This window comes from Oryzias latipes, chromosome 1 (assembly GCF_002234675.1).
Source record: "Oryzias latipes chromosome 1, ASM223467v1".
Lineage (NCBI taxonomy): Eukaryota > Metazoa > Chordata > Actinopteri > Beloniformes > Adrianichthyidae > Oryzias > Oryzias latipes.
Window position 1 is genome coordinate 684,740 of NC_019859.2, and position 18,447 is coordinate 703,186.

Genomic DNA, 18,447 nt, shown 5'->3' on the forward strand with positions numbered 1-18,447 from the left:
GACCACAGGACGCCACATCCAGACCCATCTGACCACAGGACGCCACAATCCAGACCCATCTGACCAGAGGACGCCACAACCAGACCCATCTGACCACAGGACGCACATCCAGACCCATCTGACCACAGGACGCCACATCCAGACCCATCTGACCAAGAGGACGCCACATCCAGACCCATCTGACCAGAGGACGCCACATCCAGACCCATCTGACCACAGGACGCCACATCCAGACCCATCTGACCACAGGACGCCACATCCAGACCCATCTGACCACAAAAACCACAGGGACGCCACATCCCAGACCCCCCCATCTGACCCACAGGACGCCAGCATCCAGGAACCCCATTCTGACCACAAGGACGACCACACCAGCCTCTACCCCCTCCAGACCATCTGACCACAGGACGCCACATACCCAGACCCCATTTGACCACAGGACGCCACATCCAGACCCATCTGACCAGAGGACGCCACATCCAGACCCATCTGACCACAGGACGCCATAACCAGACCCATCTGAACAGAGGATTGCCACAACCAGACCCATCTGACCACAGGACGCCACATCCAGACCCATCTGACCACAGGACGCCACATCCAGACCCCATCTGACCACAGGACGCCACATCCAGACCCATCTGACCACAGGACGCCACAACCAGACCCATCTGACCACAGGACGCCATAACCAGACCCATCTGACCACAGGACGCCACATCCAGACCCATCTGACCACAGGACGCCACATCCAGACCCATCTGACCACAGGACCGCCACATCCCCAGACCCATCTGACCAGAGGACGCCACATCCAGACCCATCTGACCAGAGGACGCCACATCCAGACCCATCTGACCACAGGACGCCACATCCAGGACCCATCTGACCCACAAGGAACGGCCCACATCCAGACCCATCTGACCACAGGACGCCACATCCAGACCCATCTGACCACAGGACGCCACATCCAGACCCATCTGACCACAGGACGCCACAACCAGACCCATCTGACCACAGGACGCAAACCAGACCCATCTGACCACAGGACGCCACAACCAGACCCATCTGACCACAGGACGCCAGACCCATCTGACCACAGGACGCCAGACCCATCTGACCACAGGACGCCACATCCAGACCCATCTGACCACAGGACGCCACATCCAGACCATCTGACACAGGACGCCACATCCAGACCCATCTGACCACAGGACGCCACATCCAGACCCATCTGACCACAGGACGCCACAACCAGACCCATCTGACCACAGGACGCCAGACCCATCTGACCACAGGACGCCACAACCAGACCCATCTGACCACAGGACGCCAGACCCATCTGACCACAGGACGCCACATCCAGACCCATCTGACCACAGGACGCCACATCCCAGACCCAACTGACAGAGGATGCCACAACCAGACCCATCTGACCACAGGACGCCACATCCAGACCCATCTGACCACAGGACGCCACATCCAGACCCATCTGACCACAGGACGCCACAACCAGACCCATCTGACCACAGGACGCCAGACCCATCTGACCAGAGGACGCCACAAACCAGACCCATCTGACCACAGGACGCCACATCCCAGACCCATCTGACCACAGGACGCCACATCCAGACCCATCTGACCACAGGACGCCAGACCCATCTGACCACAGGACGCCACATCCAGACCCATCTGACCACAGGACGCCACATCCAGACCCATCTGACCAGAGGATGCCACAACCAGACCCATCTGACCACAGGACGCCACAACCAGACCCATCTGACCACAGGACGCCAGACCCATCTGACCACAGGACGCCACATCCAGACCCATCTGACCACAGGACGCCACATCCAGACCCATCTGACCAGAGGACGCCACATCCAGACCCATCTGACCACAGGACGCCACATCCAGACCCATCTGACCACAGGACGCCACATCCAGACCCATCTGACCACAGGACGCCACATCCAGACCCATCTGACCACAGGACGCCACATCCAGACCCATCTGACCACAGGACGCCACAACCAGACCCATCTGACCACAGGACGCCAGACCCATCTGACCACAGGACGCCACAACCAGACCCATCTGACCACAGGACGCCAGACCCATCTGACCACAGGACGCCAGACCCATCTGACCACAGGACGCCACATCCAGACCCATCTGACCACAGGACGCCACATCCAGACCCATCTGACCACAGGACGCCACATCCAGACCCATCTGACCACAGGACGCCACATCCAGACCCATCTGACCACAGGACGCCACATCCAGACCCATCTGACCACAGGACGCCACAACCAGACCCATCTGACCACAGGACGCCACATCCAGACCCATCTGACCACAGGACGCCACATCCAGACCCATCTGACCAGAGGACGCCACAACCAGACCCATCTGACCACAGGACGCCAGACCCATCTGACCAGAGGACGCCACAACCAGACCCATCTGACCACAGGACGCCACATCCAGACCCATCTGACCACAGGACGCCACATCCAGACCCATCTGACCAGAGGACGCCACAACCAGACCCATCTGACCACAGGACGCCAGACCCATCTGACCAGAGGACGCCACAACCAGACCCATCTGACCACAGGACGCCACATCCAGACCCATCTGAACCACAGGACGCCACATCCAGACCCATCTGACCACAGGACGCCAGACCCATCTGACCACAGGACGCCACATCCAGACCCATCTAACCACAGGACGCCACATCCAGACCCATCTGACCACAGGACGCCACATCCAGACCCATCTGACCAGAGGATGCCACAACCAGACCCATCTGACCACAGGACGCCACAACCAGACCCATCTGACCACAGGACGCCAGACCCATCTGACCACAGGACGCCACATCCAGACCCATCTGACCACAGGACGCCACATCCAGACCCATCTGACCACAGGACGCCACATCCAGACCCATCTGACCACAGGACGCCACATCCAGACCCATCTGACCAGAGGATGCCACATCCAGACCCATCTGACCACAGGACGCCACATCCAGACCCATCTGACCACAGGACGCCACATCCAGACCCATCTGACCACAGGACGCCACATCCAGACCCATTTGACCACAGGACGCCACATCCAGACCCATCTGACCAGAGGACGCCAGACCCATCTGACCAGAGGACGCCAGACCCATCTGACCACAGGACGCCACATCCAGACCCATCTGACCACAGGACGCCACATCCAGACCCATCTGACCACAGGACGCCACAACCAGACCCATCTGACCACAGGACGCCACATCCAGACCCATCTGACCACAGGACGCCATAACCAGACCCATCTGACCACCAGGACGCCCACATCCAGACCCATCTGACCACAGGACGCCACATCCAGACCCATCTGACCACAGGACGCCACAACCAGACCCATCTGACCACAGGACGCCAGACCCATCTGACCAGAGGACGCCACAACCTGACCCATCTGACCACAGGACGCCATAACCAGACCCATCTGACCAGAGGACGCCAGACCCATCTGACCACAGGACGCCACAACCAGACCCATCTGACCACAGGACGCCATAACCAGACCCATCTGACCAGAGGACGCCACAACCAGACCCATCTGACCACAGGACGCCAGACCCATCTGACCACAGGACGCCACATCCAGACCCATCTGACCACAGGACGCCACATCCAGACCCATCTGACCACAGGACGCCACAACCAGACCCATCTGACCACAGGACGCCACAACCAGACCCATCTGACCACAGGACGCCAGACCCATCTGACCACAGGACGCCACATCCAGACCCATCTGACCACAGGACGCCACATCCAGACCCATCTGACCAGAGGACGCCACATCCAGACCCATCTGACCACAGGACGCCACATCCAGACCCATCTGACCACAGGACGCCACATTCAGACCCATCTGACCACAGGACGCCACATCCAGACCCATCTGACCACAGGACGCCACATCCCAGACCCCATCTGACCACAGGACGCCACATCCAGACCCATTTGACCACAGGACGCCACATCCAGACCCATCTGACCAGAGGACGCCAGACCCATCTGACCACAGGACGCCAGACCCATCTGACCACAGGACGCCACATCCAGACCCATCTGACCACAGGACGCCACATCCAGACCCATCTGACCACAGGACGCCACAACCAGACCCATCTGACCACAGGACGCCACATCCAGACCCATCTGACCACAGGACGCCATAACCAGACCCATCTGACCACAGGACGCCACATCCAGACCCATCTGACCACAGGACGCCACATCCAGACCCATCTGACCACAGGACGCCACATCCAGACCCATCTGACCACAGGACGCCACAACCAGACCCATCTGACCACAGGACGCCAGACCCATCTGACCAGAGGACGCCACAACCAGACCCATCTGACCACAGGACGCCATAACCAGACCCATCTGACCAGAGGACGCCAGACCCATCTGACCACAGGACGCCACAACCAGACCCATCTGACCACAGGACGCCATAACCAGACCCATCTGACCAGAGGACGCCACAACCAGACCCATCTGACCACAGGACGCCACAACCAGACCCATCTGACCAGAGGACGCCAGACCCATCTGACCAGAGGACGCCACAACCAGACCCATCTGACCACAGGACGCCACATCCAGACCCATCTGACCACAGGACGCCACATCCAGACCCATCTGACCACAGGACGCCACATCCAGACCCATCTGACCAGAGGATGCCACAACCAGACCCATCAGACCACAGGACGCCACATCCAGACCCATCTGACCACAGGACGCCACAACCAGACCCATCTGACCACAGGACGCCACATCCAGACCAATCTGACCACAGGACGCCACATCCAGACCCATCTGACCAGAGGATGCCACAACCAGACCCATCTGACCACAGGACGCCACATCCAGACCCATCTGACCACAGGACGCCACAACCAGACCCATCTGACCACAGGACGCCAGACCCATCTGACCACAGGACGCCACAACCAGACCCATCTGACCACAGGACGCCACATCCAGACCCATCTGACCACAGGACGCCACAACCAGACCCATCTGACCACAGGACGCCAGACCCATCTGACCACAGGACGCCACAACCAGACCCATCTGACCACAGGACGCCAGACCCATCTGACCACAGGACGCCACAACCAGACCCATCTGACCACAGGACGCCACATCCAGACCCATCTGACCACAGGACGCCACAACCAGACCCATCTGACCACAGGACGCCAGACCCATCTGACCAGAGGATGCCACATCCAGACCCATCTGACCACAGGACGCCACATCCAGACCCATCTGACCACAGGACGCCAGACCCATCTGACCACAGGACGCCACAACCAGACCCATCTGACCACAGGACGCCAGACCCATCTGACCACAGGACGCCACAACCAGACCCATCTGACCACAGGACGCCACATCCAGACCCATCTGACCACAGGACGCCACAACCAGACCCATCTGACCACAGGACGCCAGACCCATCTGACCAGAGGATGCCACATCCAGACCCATCTGACCACAGGACGCCACAACCAGACCCATCTGACCACAGGACGCCACATCCAGACCCATCTGACCACAGGACGCCACAACCAGACCCATCTGACCACAGGACGCCAGACCCATCTGACCACAGGACGCCACATCCAGACCCATCTGACCACAGGACGCCACATCCAGACCCATCTGACCACAGGACGCCACATCCAGACCCACCTGACCACAGGACGCCACATCCAGACCCATCTGACCACAGGACGCCACATCCAGACCCATCTGACCACAGGACGCCACACCAGACCCATCTGACCACAGGACGCCAGACCCATCTGACCACAGGACGCCACATCCAGACCCATCTGACCACAGGACGCCACATCCAGACCCATCTGACCACAGGACGCCACATCCAGACCCATCTGACCACAGGACGCCACATCCAGACCCATCTGACCACAGGACGCCACATCCAGACCCATCTGACCACAGGACGCCACATCCAGACCCATCTGACCACAGGACGCCACAACCAGACCCATCTGACCACAGGACGCCAGACCCATCTGACCACAGGACGCCACAACCAGACCCATCTGACCACAGGACGCCACATCCAGACCCATCTGACCACAGGACGCCACAACCAGACCCATCTGACCACAGGACGCCAGACCCATCTGACCACAGGACGCCACATCCAGACCCATCTGACCACAGGACGCCACATCCAGACCCATTCTGACCACAGGACGCCACATCCAGACCCACCTGACCACAGGACGCCACATCCAGACCCATCTGACCACAGGACGCCACATCCAGACCCATCTGACCACAGGACGCCACAACCAGACCCATCTGACCACAGGACGCCAGACCCATCTGACCACAGGACGCCACATCCAGACCCATCTGACCACAGGACGCCACATCCAGACCCATCTGACCACAGGACGCCACATCCAGACCCATCTGACCACAGGACGCCACATCCAGACCCATCTGACCACAGGACGCCACATCCAGACCCACCTGACCACAGGACGCCACATCCAGACCCATCTGACCACAGGACGCCACATCCAGACCCATCTGACCACAGGACGCCACAACCAGACCCATCTGACCACAGGACGCCAGACCCATCTGACCACAGGACGCCACATCCAGACCCATCTGACCACAGGACGCCACATCCAGACCCATCTGACCACAGGACGCCACATCCAGACCCATCTGACCACAGGACGCCACATCCAGACCCATCTGACCACAGGACGCCACATCCAGACCCACCTGACCACAGGACGCCACATCCAGACCCATCTGACCACAGGACGCCACATCCAGACCCATCTGACCACAGGACGCCACATCCAGACCCATCTGACCACAGGACGCCAGACCCATCTGACCACAGGACGCCACATCCAGACCCATCTGACCACAGGACGCCACATCCAGACCCATCTGACCACAGGACGCCACATCCAGACCCATCTGACCACAGGACGCCACATCCAGACCCATCTGACCACAGGACGCCACATCCAGACCCATCTGACCACAGGACGCCACATCCAGACCCATCTGACCACAGGACGCCACATCCAGACCCATCTGACCACAGGACGCCACAACCAGACCCATCTGACCACAGGACGCCAGACCCATCTGACCACAGGACGCCACAACCAGACCCATCTGACCACAGGACGCCACATCCAGACCCATCTGACCACAGGACGCCACAACCAGACCCATCTGACCACAGGACGCCAGACCCATCTGACCACAGGACGCCACATCCAGACCCATCTGACCACAGGACGCCACATCCAGACCCATCTGACCACAGGACGCCACATCCAGACCCACCTGACCACAGGACGCCACATCCAGACCCATCTGACCACAGGACGCCACATCCAGACCCATCTGACCACAGGACGCCACAACCAGACCCATCTGACCACAGGACGCCAGACCCATCTGACCACAGGACGCCACATCCAGACCCATCTGACCACAGGACGCCACATCCAGACCCATCTGACCAGAGGATGCCACAACCAGACCCATCTGACCACAGGACGCCACAACCAGACCCATCTGACCACAGGACGCCACAACCAGACCCATCTGACCACAGGACGCCATACCCATCTGACCAGAGGACGCCACAACCAGACCCATCTGACCACAGGACGCCAGACCCATCTGACCAGAGGATGCCACATCCAGACCCATCTGACCACAGGACGCCACATCCAGACCCATCTGACCACAGGACGCCACATCCAGACCCATCTGACCACAGGACGCCACATCCAGACCCACCTGACCACAGGACGCCACATCCAGACCCATCTGACCACAGGACGCCACAACCAGACCCATCTGACCACAGGACGCCAGACCCATCTGACCACAGGACGCCACAACCAGACCCATCTGACCACAGGACGCCAGACCCATCTGACCACAGGACGCCACATCCAGACCCATCTGACCACAGGACGCCACATCCAGACCCAACTGACCAGAGGATGCCACAACCAGACCCATCTGACCACAGGACGCCACATCCAGACCCATCTGACCACAGGACGCCACATCCAGACCCATCTGACCACAGGACGCCACAACCAGACCCATCTTACCACAGGACGCCAGACCCATCTGACCAGAGGACGCCACAACCAGACCCATCTGACCACAGGACGCCACATCCAGACCCATCTGACCACAGGACGCCACAACCAGACCCATCTGACCACAGGACGCCACAACCAGACCCATCTGACCACAGGACGCCAGACCCATCTGACCACAGGACGCCACATCCAGACCCATCTGACCACAGGACGCCACATCCAGACCCATCTGACCACAGGACGGATCTGACCAGAGGACGCCACATCCAGACCCATCTGACCAGAGGACGCCACATCCAGACCCATCTGACCACAGGACGCCACATCCAGACCCATCTGACCACAGGACGCCACATCCAGACCCATCTGACCACAGGACGCCACATCCAGACCCATCTGACCACAGGACGCCACATCCAGACCCATCTGACCACAGGACGCCACAACCAGACCCATCTGACCACAGGACGCCAGACCCATCTGACCACAGGACGCCACAACCAGACCCATCTGACCACAGGACGCCAGACCCATCTGACCACAGGACGCCAGACCCATCTGACCACAGGACGCCACATCCAGACCCATCTGACCACAGGACGCCACATCCAGACCCATCTGACCACAGGACGCCACATCCAGACCCATCTGACCACAGGACGCCACATCCAGACCCATCTGACCACAGGACGCCACATCCAGACCCATCTGACCACAGGACGCCACAACCAGACCCATCTGACCACAGGACGCCACATCCAGACCCATCTGACCACAGGACGCCACATCCAGACCCATCTGACCAGAGGACGCCACAACCAGACCCATCTGACCACAGGACGCCAGACCCATCTGACCAGAGGACGCCACAACCAGACCCATCTGACCACAGGACGCCACATCCAGACCCATCTGACCACAGGACGCCACATCCAGACCCATCTGACCAGAGGACGCCACAACCAGACCCATCTGACCACAGGACGCCAGACCCATCTGACCAGAGGACGCCACAACCAGACCCATCTGACCACAGGACGCCACATCCAGACCCATCTGACCACAGGACGCCACATCCAGACCCATCTGACCACAGGACGCCAGACCCATCTGACCACAGGACGCCACATCCAGACCCATCTGACCACAGGACGCCACATCCAGACCCATCTGACCACAGGACGCCACATCCAGACCCATCTGACCAGAGGATGCCACAACCAGACCCATCTGACCACAGGACGCCACAACCAGACCCATCTGACCACAGGACGCCAGACCCATCTGACCACAGGACGCCACATCCAGACCCATCTGACCACAGGACGCCACATCCAGACCCATCTGACCAGAGGACGCCACATCCAGACCCATCTGACCACAGGACGCCACATCCAGACCCATCTGACCACAGGACGCCACATCCAGACCCATCTGACCAGAGGATGCCACATCCAGACCCATCTGACCACAGGACGCCACATCCAGACCCATCTGACCACAGGACGCCACATCCAGACCCATCTGACCACAGGACGCCACATCCAGACCCATTTGACCACAGGACGCCACATCCAGACCCATCTGACCAGAGGACGCCAGACCCATCTGACCAGAGGACGCCAGACCCATCTGACCACAGGACGCCACATCCAGACCCATCTGACCACAGGACGCCACATCCAGACCCATCTGACCACAGGACGCCACAACCAGACCCATCTGACCACAGGACGCCACATCCAGACCCATCTGACCACAGGACGCCACAACCAGACCCATCTGACCACAGGACGCCAGACCCATCTGACCAGAGGACGCCACAACCAGACCCATCTGACCACAGGACGCCACATCCAGACCCATCTGACCACAGGACGCCATAACCAGACCCATCTGACCAGAGGACGCCAGACCCATCTGACCACAGGACGCCACAACCAGACCCATCTGACCACAGGACGCCATAACCAGACCCATCTGACCAGAGGACGCCACAACCAGACCCATCTGACCACAGGACGCCAGACCCATCTGACCACAGGACGCCACATCCAGACCCATCTGACCACAGGACGCCACATCCAGACCCATCTGACCACAGGACGCCACAACCAGACCCATCTGACCACAGGACGCCACAACCAGACCCATCTGACCACAGGACGCCACAACCAGACCCATCTGACCACAGGACGCCAGACCCATCTGACCACAGGACGCCACATCCAGACCCATCTGACCACAGGACGCCACATCCAGACCCATCTGACCACAGGACGCCACATCCAGACCCATCTGACCACAGGACGCCACATCCAGACCCATCTGACCACAGGACGCCACATCCAGACCCATCTGACCACAGGACGCCACATCCAGACCCATCTGACCACAGGACGCCACATCCAGACCCATCTGACCACAGGACGCCACATCCAGACCCATCTGACCACAGGACGCCACATCCAGACCCATTTGACCACAGGACGCCACATCCAGACCCATCTGACCAGAGGACGCCAGACCCATCTGACCACAGGACGCCAGACCCATCTGACCACAGGACGCCACATCCAGACCCATCTGACCACAGGACGCCACATCCAGACCCATCTGACCACAGGACGCCACAACCAGACCCATCTGACCACAGGACGCCACATCCAGACCCATCTGACCACAGGACGCCATAACCAGACCCATCTGACCACAGGACGCCACATCCAGACCCATCTGACCACAGGACGCCACATCCAGACCCATCTGACCACAGGACGCCACATCCAGACCCATCTGACCACAGGACGCCACAACCAGACCCATCTGACCACAGGACGCCAGACCCATCTGACCAGAGGACGCCACAACCAGACCCATCTGACCACAGGACGCCATAACCAGACCCATCTGACCAGAGGACGCCAGACCCATCTGACCACAGGACGCCACAACCAGACCCATCTGACCACAGGACGCCATAACCAGACCCATCTGACCAGAGGACGCCACAACCAGACCCATCTGACCACAGGACGCCACAACCAGACCCATCTGACCAGAGGACGCCAGACCCATCTGACCAGAGGACGCCACAACCAGACCCATCTGACCACAGGACGCCACATCCAGACCCATCTGACCACAGGACGCCACATCCAGACCCATCTGACCACAGGACGCCACATCCAGACCCATCTGACCACAGGACGCCACATCCAGACCCATCTGACCAGAGGATGCCACAACCAGACCCATCAGACCACAGGACGCCACATCCAGACCCATCTGACCACAGGACGCCACAACCAGACCCATCTGACCACAGGACGCCACATCCAGACCAATCTGACCACAGGACGCCACATCCAGACCCATCTGACCAGAGGATGCCACAACCAGACCCATCTGACCACAGGACGCCACATCCAGACCCATCTGACCACAGGACGCCACAACCAGACCCATCTGACCACAGGACGCCAGACCCATCTGACCACAGGACGCCACAACCAGACCCATCTGACCACAGGACGCCACATCCAGACCCATCTGACCACAGGACGCCAGACCCATCTGACCACAGGACGCCACATCCAGACCCATCTGACCACAGGACGCCAGACCCATCTGACCACAGGACGCCACAACCAGACCCATCTGACCACAGGACGCCACATCCAGACCCATCTGACCACAGGACGCCACAACCAGACCCATCTGACCACAGGACGCCAGACCCATCTGACCAGAGGATGCCACATCCAGACCCATCTGACCACAGGACGCCACATCCAGACCCATCTGACCACAGGACGCCAGACCCATCTGACCACAGGACGCCACAACCAGACCCATCTGACCACAGGACGCCAGACCCATCTGACCACAGGACGCCACAACCAGACCCATCTGACCACAGGACGCCACATCCAGACCCATCTGACCACAGGACGCCACAACCAGACCCATCTGACCACAGGACGCCAGACCCATCTGACCAGAGGATGCCACATCCAGACCCATCTGACCACAGGACGCCACAACCAGACCCATCTGACCACAGGACGCCACATCCAGACCCATCTGACCACAGGACGCCACAACCAGACCCATCTGACCACAGGACGCCAGACCCATCTGACCACAGGACGCCACATCCAGACCCATCTGACCACAGGACGCCACATCCAGACCCATCTGACCACAGGACGCCACATCCAGACCCACCTGACCACAGGACGCCACATCCAGACCCATCTGACCACAGGACGCCACATCCAGACCCATCTGACCACAGGACGCCACAACCAGACCCATCTGACCACAGGACGCCAGACCCATCTGACCACAGGACGCCACATCCAGACCCATCTGACCACAGGACGCCACATCCAGACCCATCTGACCACAGGACGCCACATCCAGACCCATCTGACCACAGGACGCCACATCCAGACCCATCTGACCACAGGACGCCACATCCAGACCCATCTGACCACAGGACGCCACATCCAGACCCATCTGACCACAGGACGCCACATCCAGACCCATCTGACCACAGGACGCCACAACCAGACCCATCTGACCACAGGACGCCAGACCCATCTGACCACAGGACGCCACAACCAGACCCATCTGACCACAGGACGCCACATCCAGACCCATCTGACCACAGGACGCCACAACCAGACCCATCTGACCACAGGACGCCAGACCCATCTGACCACAGGACGCCACATCCAGACCCATCTGACCACAGGACGCCACATCCAGACCCATCTGACCACAGGACGCCACATCCAGACCCACCTGACCACAGGACGCCACATCCAGACCCATCTGACCACAGGACGCCACATCCAGACCCATCTGACCACAGGACGCCACAACCAGACCCATCTGACCACAGGACGCCAGACCCATCTGACCACAGGACGCCACATCCAGACCCATCTGACCACAGGACGCCACATCCAGACCCATCTGACCACAGGACGCCACATCCAGACCCATCTGACCACAGGACGCCACATCCAGACCCATCTGACCACAGGACGCCAGACCCATCTGACCACAGGACGCCACATCCAGACCCATCTGACCACAGGACGCCAGACCCATCTGACCAGAGGATGCCACATCCAGACCCATCTGACCACAGGACGCCACAACCAGACCCATCTGACCACAGGACGCCACATCCAGACCCATCTGACCACAGGACGCCACAACCAGACCCATCTGACCACAGGACGCCAGACCCATCTGACCACAGGACGCCACATCCAGACCCATCTGACCACAGGACGCCAGACCCATCTGACCACAGGACGCCACATCCAGACCCATCTGACCACAGGACGCCACATCCAGACCCATCTGACCACAGGACGCCACCCCACTATCATCCGTCCATCTGGTCTGGGTCCAAAGAACCTCATGGTTCTACTGGACCTCCTAGTTCAGAGACAGGAGGTCCAGGTGTGTGAATGTGTATGAATGATCCCGGTGATGGGCAGAGGGGCCGTAGGCGGGAACTGGCAGCCACGCCTCTGTCAGTCTGCCCCAGGGCAGCTGTGGCTACAACCGTAGCTACCATCACCAAGAATGAATAAGGAGTGAATGAATAATGGACACACTTGTAAAATCCAATCCATTATTATTATTATTATTATTCTGAAGACAGAGCTTTAGTTTCATCTGCAGATGAGGAGGATGGAGCTTTCCTGCAGGAAGGTCACCGCCGTGATCCTGTCCGTGATCTAATGAGCTCAGATCATCCAATGACAGCCTCGGCCTTTTCCCTGACATACAGGGATTCCTCTGATGATGCTCTGAGCTGAAGAATGCTCCCATTAAACGTCACTCAATCTTTAGTTGGTGGAGCTTCACTTCAGAGAGGCAGGGCTTCAGAAACATTTGGCCAAACTTTTCTGCAGCAGAATCGGGTCAGAGTTAAGATCATTTAGAAGCTTCAGGTTCTCGGTCAAAAACACCAGACAATCATAAAAACACTCCTCCAGCAGTGTGGGCGTCGCCCGCCAGCACTTACCTGGTTGCCCTGAATCAGCAGAGCTTTCAGTCGTGCGATCTCAGCCTGCAGTTCCCGGATCAGCCTCACGTTGGCGTCCTCGTTAACCGTGGGTTTGTTGATGATGTTCTTGGCTCGGTTGGCGTAGCGCAGCGTGCTGAGCGTCTCGCCATAGTTCACATCAGCGGGGGAAATAGCTGCGAGGAGAGAGGTGGGGAGAACGCCGTCAGATGGAGGGGGGCGGCGGGTTCTGGCTGGGGATTGGCTGCCGCGGCCCTCACTGGCGATCATGATGGTCTTGGAGTTCCCGCCCAGGCTGTCCTTCAGCAGCCACGTCAGCACCGAGTCCCTGTAGGGAACAAAGGCGGACTTCTTCTTCAGGCTGGCGTTGGCGGCGTCCTGCGCCATGTCGGCTGGAAACAGACATCATCAGTCGACAACGAGAACGATTCAGCAGCGTGACGGTTTTCTCCTGGGGGGCGGAGATTCCTGACCCAGAGCTGAGATGACGTTCCCCAGGGTCACCAGGGATTTGTTGATGTTCCCCCCCTCCTTCAGCCGCACGCCGGTGGCCCCGGTGGCATCAGCGCGCTCGCTGCCCGCCAGGTCCACCAGGTGGATCTTACTGATCGTCTCACTCGGCATCTCGGCGTCAAACTTGGCCTGTAAGCAAAGAAACCGGCGCCTCAGTAAACACCACTGTTTTCTAACAACACTTCATTTCCCAGCATGCAGTGCAACCGACCTGTGTGAAGTTGATGGTGAAGATGGCGTGAGAGCGGCTGCTGACATCGTTCATGCCCGTACTGGCGGTGGTGCGGTTGATGTTTCCCGCCTCCATCAGCTCTTCCACATCACTATAGTTCAGGACCAGGTGTTTGGACAGATCTGTGGGCGGGGCCATGATGGCGGGGCCATGAGGGCGGGGCCACGAGGGCGGGGCCACGAGGGCGGGGCAGAGACTGTGGACCTCCAGGGGGAGGGGCCTACCTTCCACGTACGGGCCGTCTTTGGGATGCTCGCGCACGCGGAGGTTGTAGGTCTGGGTGGACTTCCTCCTCAGAAGGTCTCTGACGCGCTCGTTGTAGATCTCCAGGTAGCTGAAGGTGAGCAGAACAAGACCAACCGTGAGATGTACCAGAACCCCAGAGTGCTTCAGTCCCAGCAGAACCGGTTCTGACCTGACTTCTGTCCGAAACGAAGCTTCATCGCATCGAGACGAGTTGGAGATCCTGGAGAACAAACCCTCGCAGATCCTCGGAATCAAACCGGCATCTCCCTGCAACAGAAACGGAGCTCATCGCTGCGCCAAGCTGGGGCGAAACCCCGACGCCATGGAGGCCCCCCCATGCTGAGACAACGCCCGCTGCGTGTGGGAGGAGCTACTGCATTTAGCCTGAGGGCCTTTCTCTCACTAATGACGTATGGAGGACCAGGATGACGTGGAGATCAGGTGAATTTATTCTGAAGAGTTCTACAAATAAATACTTTGACCCAACATCCATCACATTCGGGGAAAGGTCCGGTTCTGCTCTGATTGAAGGTTCTGTTCGCATCATCTTTTGGTTTTCTCAAAGATCTCGTCTTCCTGCTGGTAGAACTTCCCAAAGAACCCCGAAGCTTCTGAGACTTCTATGATCAGATGGTCGGGAGTTCATCACCACTAAACAGACACAGCTGGAGGTCTGCGGGTCTAGGGGTCAGAAGGTCAGAAGGTCAGAAGGTATGGGGGTGGGGGTCTAGAGGTCTGGAGGTCTGCGGGTCTGGAGATCTGCGGGTCTGTAGGTCTGCGGGTCTGGGGGTTTAGGGGTCAGAAGGTCAGAAGGTATGGGGGTGGGGGTCTAGAGGTCTGGAGGTCTGCGGGTCTGTAGGTCTGCGGGTCTGGGGGTTTAGGGGTCTGGAGGTCAAAAGGTATGGGGTTGGGGTCTAGAGGTCTGGAGGTCTGCGGGTCTGTAGGTCTGCGGGTCTGTAGGTCTGCGGGTCTGGGGGTCTGGGGGTTTAGGGGTCTGGAGGTCAGAAGGTATGGGGGTGGGGGTCTAGAGGTCTGGAGGTCTGCGGGTCTGGAGGTCTGGGGGTTTGGGTCAGAAGGTCAGAAGGTATGGGGGTGGGGGTCTAGAGGTCTGGAGGTCTGCGGGTCTGGAGGTCTGGGGGGTCTGGAGGTCTGCGGGTCTAGGGGTCTAGAGGTCTGGAGGTCAGAAGGTATGGGGGTGGGGGTCTAGAGGTCTACAGGTCTGCGGGTCTGGAGGTCTGGGGGGTCTGGAGGTCTGCGGGTCTAGGGGTCTAGAGGTCTGCGGGTTTAGGGGTCTGTAGGTCTTACCGGAGCGCCCATCATGGTGTAGGACTTCCCTGAACCCGTCTGACCATAAGCAAACACGCAGGCGTTGTAGCCGTCAAAGGCCGCCTTCAGAACGTCAGAACCCAGATCCTCGAAGACCTGAAGGAGACGGAGCCGTCAGGAACCCGAGCTCGGCAGAACCAACCCTGATTGGTCCGGAGGTCGGACCTTCTCCTGAGAGGTGAAGGCGGAGCTCTGGCGGTCTGTGGAGTCGTAGGAGAAGTCGTAGGTGAAGGTCTTGGTGTTCTCCCTCACCGGTTCTCCTGGAAAGCCGTCAGCGATCTGATGGAAGACAAAGACACTGCAGGTCAGCGCGGGGGACAAGGGCCGCCCGGAGAACAGGAGCAGCGGCGCCACCTTCAGGTTGACGATGGACGTTTTGCTTCCCTCCATCCTGATGATGCATCTGGAGCCCAGGTCCTTCTCCCTGCAGCACAGCAGAACCGCGTTCAGAGGGTTCTGGTTCCGTTCAAGGACGACTTGAAAAAATCTGATCAGTTTCAGCTTCCAAACTAGAACCTACAGAACCCAGAGCCGCAGATGGATCGGGTTCTGGAAGACCCCGTCCTCCATCCACGGTCTGATCCATCTGCTGATGAAGTTGTGGTTCTCCTCAAACGGAGAACCTCCCAGAAAACGGAACCGACATTCAAGACCAGCAGAGCACATTTCTGTCTGGACCGGGCCCGGATTAGAACCGGCAGCTCTGAACCTTTTGGGCCCGACTGTGGGTGGAAACCCGTCCATGAGTTTCTTTCATGACGTTTGTGATGACCTGCAGACAGACCGCTTAGCTCCGCCCCTCTTCAGTTGATCTGCTAATAGAACCAACTGGATCAGGACTAAGATCCTAAAGCGGAGGAGCTGCAGCTGCCAGTTCTGGACCACTGATGGTCCAGTTAAACGGAACCAGAGATGGATCTTAGCCCGGATCCAAACCCAGGAGTTCTGGTTGTAATTGTTCAGATCTGGAGAAATTCTGTCCATCAATTAGTTCACAAATGAGAGCATCTCCCACACCAACCCCAACAGAACCGAACCAGAACTAAGATAGAAGAGAGGGGGGGGGGATTCTTATCTGCGGCAGCAAAAGACATCCAAGAAAAGTGACATTCACCAAAAGATAAAGTGACCAGAACCAGAACCAGCCTCACCTGAGAACGAGCGTGATTTCACAGCTCACCTGCTGACCCGCGGGTCAGAACACAGAACATGATGAACCCATTCATATCGCCATAACCAGTAACTAACGGACCGGGTCAGAACTCCCCCTTCGTGTCCGTTACTCACCTCCGGTTCATGGGTCTGACCCGCACGGCCACCCGAACCGAGGCCATGGCTCATCCCGGTCCGCACCGGTGCCCCGCGTCAGTGGAGCGGTTAGCCTCCAAGCTAACAGCAAGAGTCGCGCGCCTGCACGCGGGGGTCAAAGGTCAGAAGAATACCGACTGACAGCGAGCGGGAGCAGTGGGAGGGGGTACCGAGACCCAGTAAAACCCAAAATCTCAATCCGGGAGCAGAACCTTGACAGTTTATTATAAGATTCCTGTTCGGTTGGTCCGCTTGTTAGCCCAAACAATCAAATTCAGCTGCTACGGAAAGCCAGAGGAGACGTAATTACAGAGAGCGAATCAGAGGAGACAAAAAAGTCGCAAAGTGACGGAAGCCCGGAAGTTTTTCCACATCTTTAGTGAAAACGTTTTATGTAGTTAGTTTCTTTATTTGTTTGTTTGTTTGTTTGTTTTTACACGTTTTCATTTGTTAAACTGACGACATCAAGTTTTTAAACGCAGCCACAACAGCTTTAACGAAACCAAGATGCTTTGCTGAAAATCACAACAG

The 18,447-nt window shown here is 58.8% G+C and overlaps 1 protein-coding gene across 1 annotated transcript in view; it reads right to left on the reverse strand.

The window, feature by feature from the left end:
- The window catches only part of kif16b (kinesin family member 16B), a gene marked incomplete in the record, with an annotated part of 37,715 nt that extends 19,484 nt beyond the window's left edge, over positions 1 to 18,231 (reverse strand). The window contains 10 exon segments of the mRNA XM_023953746.1: positions 14,292 to 14,467; positions 14,552 to 14,683; positions 14,765 to 14,933; positions 15,016 to 15,158; positions 15,261 to 15,370; positions 15,452 to 15,549; positions 16,588 to 16,704; positions 16,774 to 16,887; positions 16,963 to 17,032; positions 17,896 to 18,231. Of these exon segments, the coding sequence (XP_023809514.1) occupies positions 14,292 to 14,467; positions 14,552 to 14,683; positions 14,765 to 14,933; positions 15,016 to 15,158; positions 15,261 to 15,370; positions 15,452 to 15,549; positions 16,588 to 16,704; positions 16,774 to 16,887; positions 16,963 to 17,032; positions 17,896 to 17,942 (1,176 nt within the window).
- Positions 18,232 to 18,447: the final 216 nt, after the last annotated feature.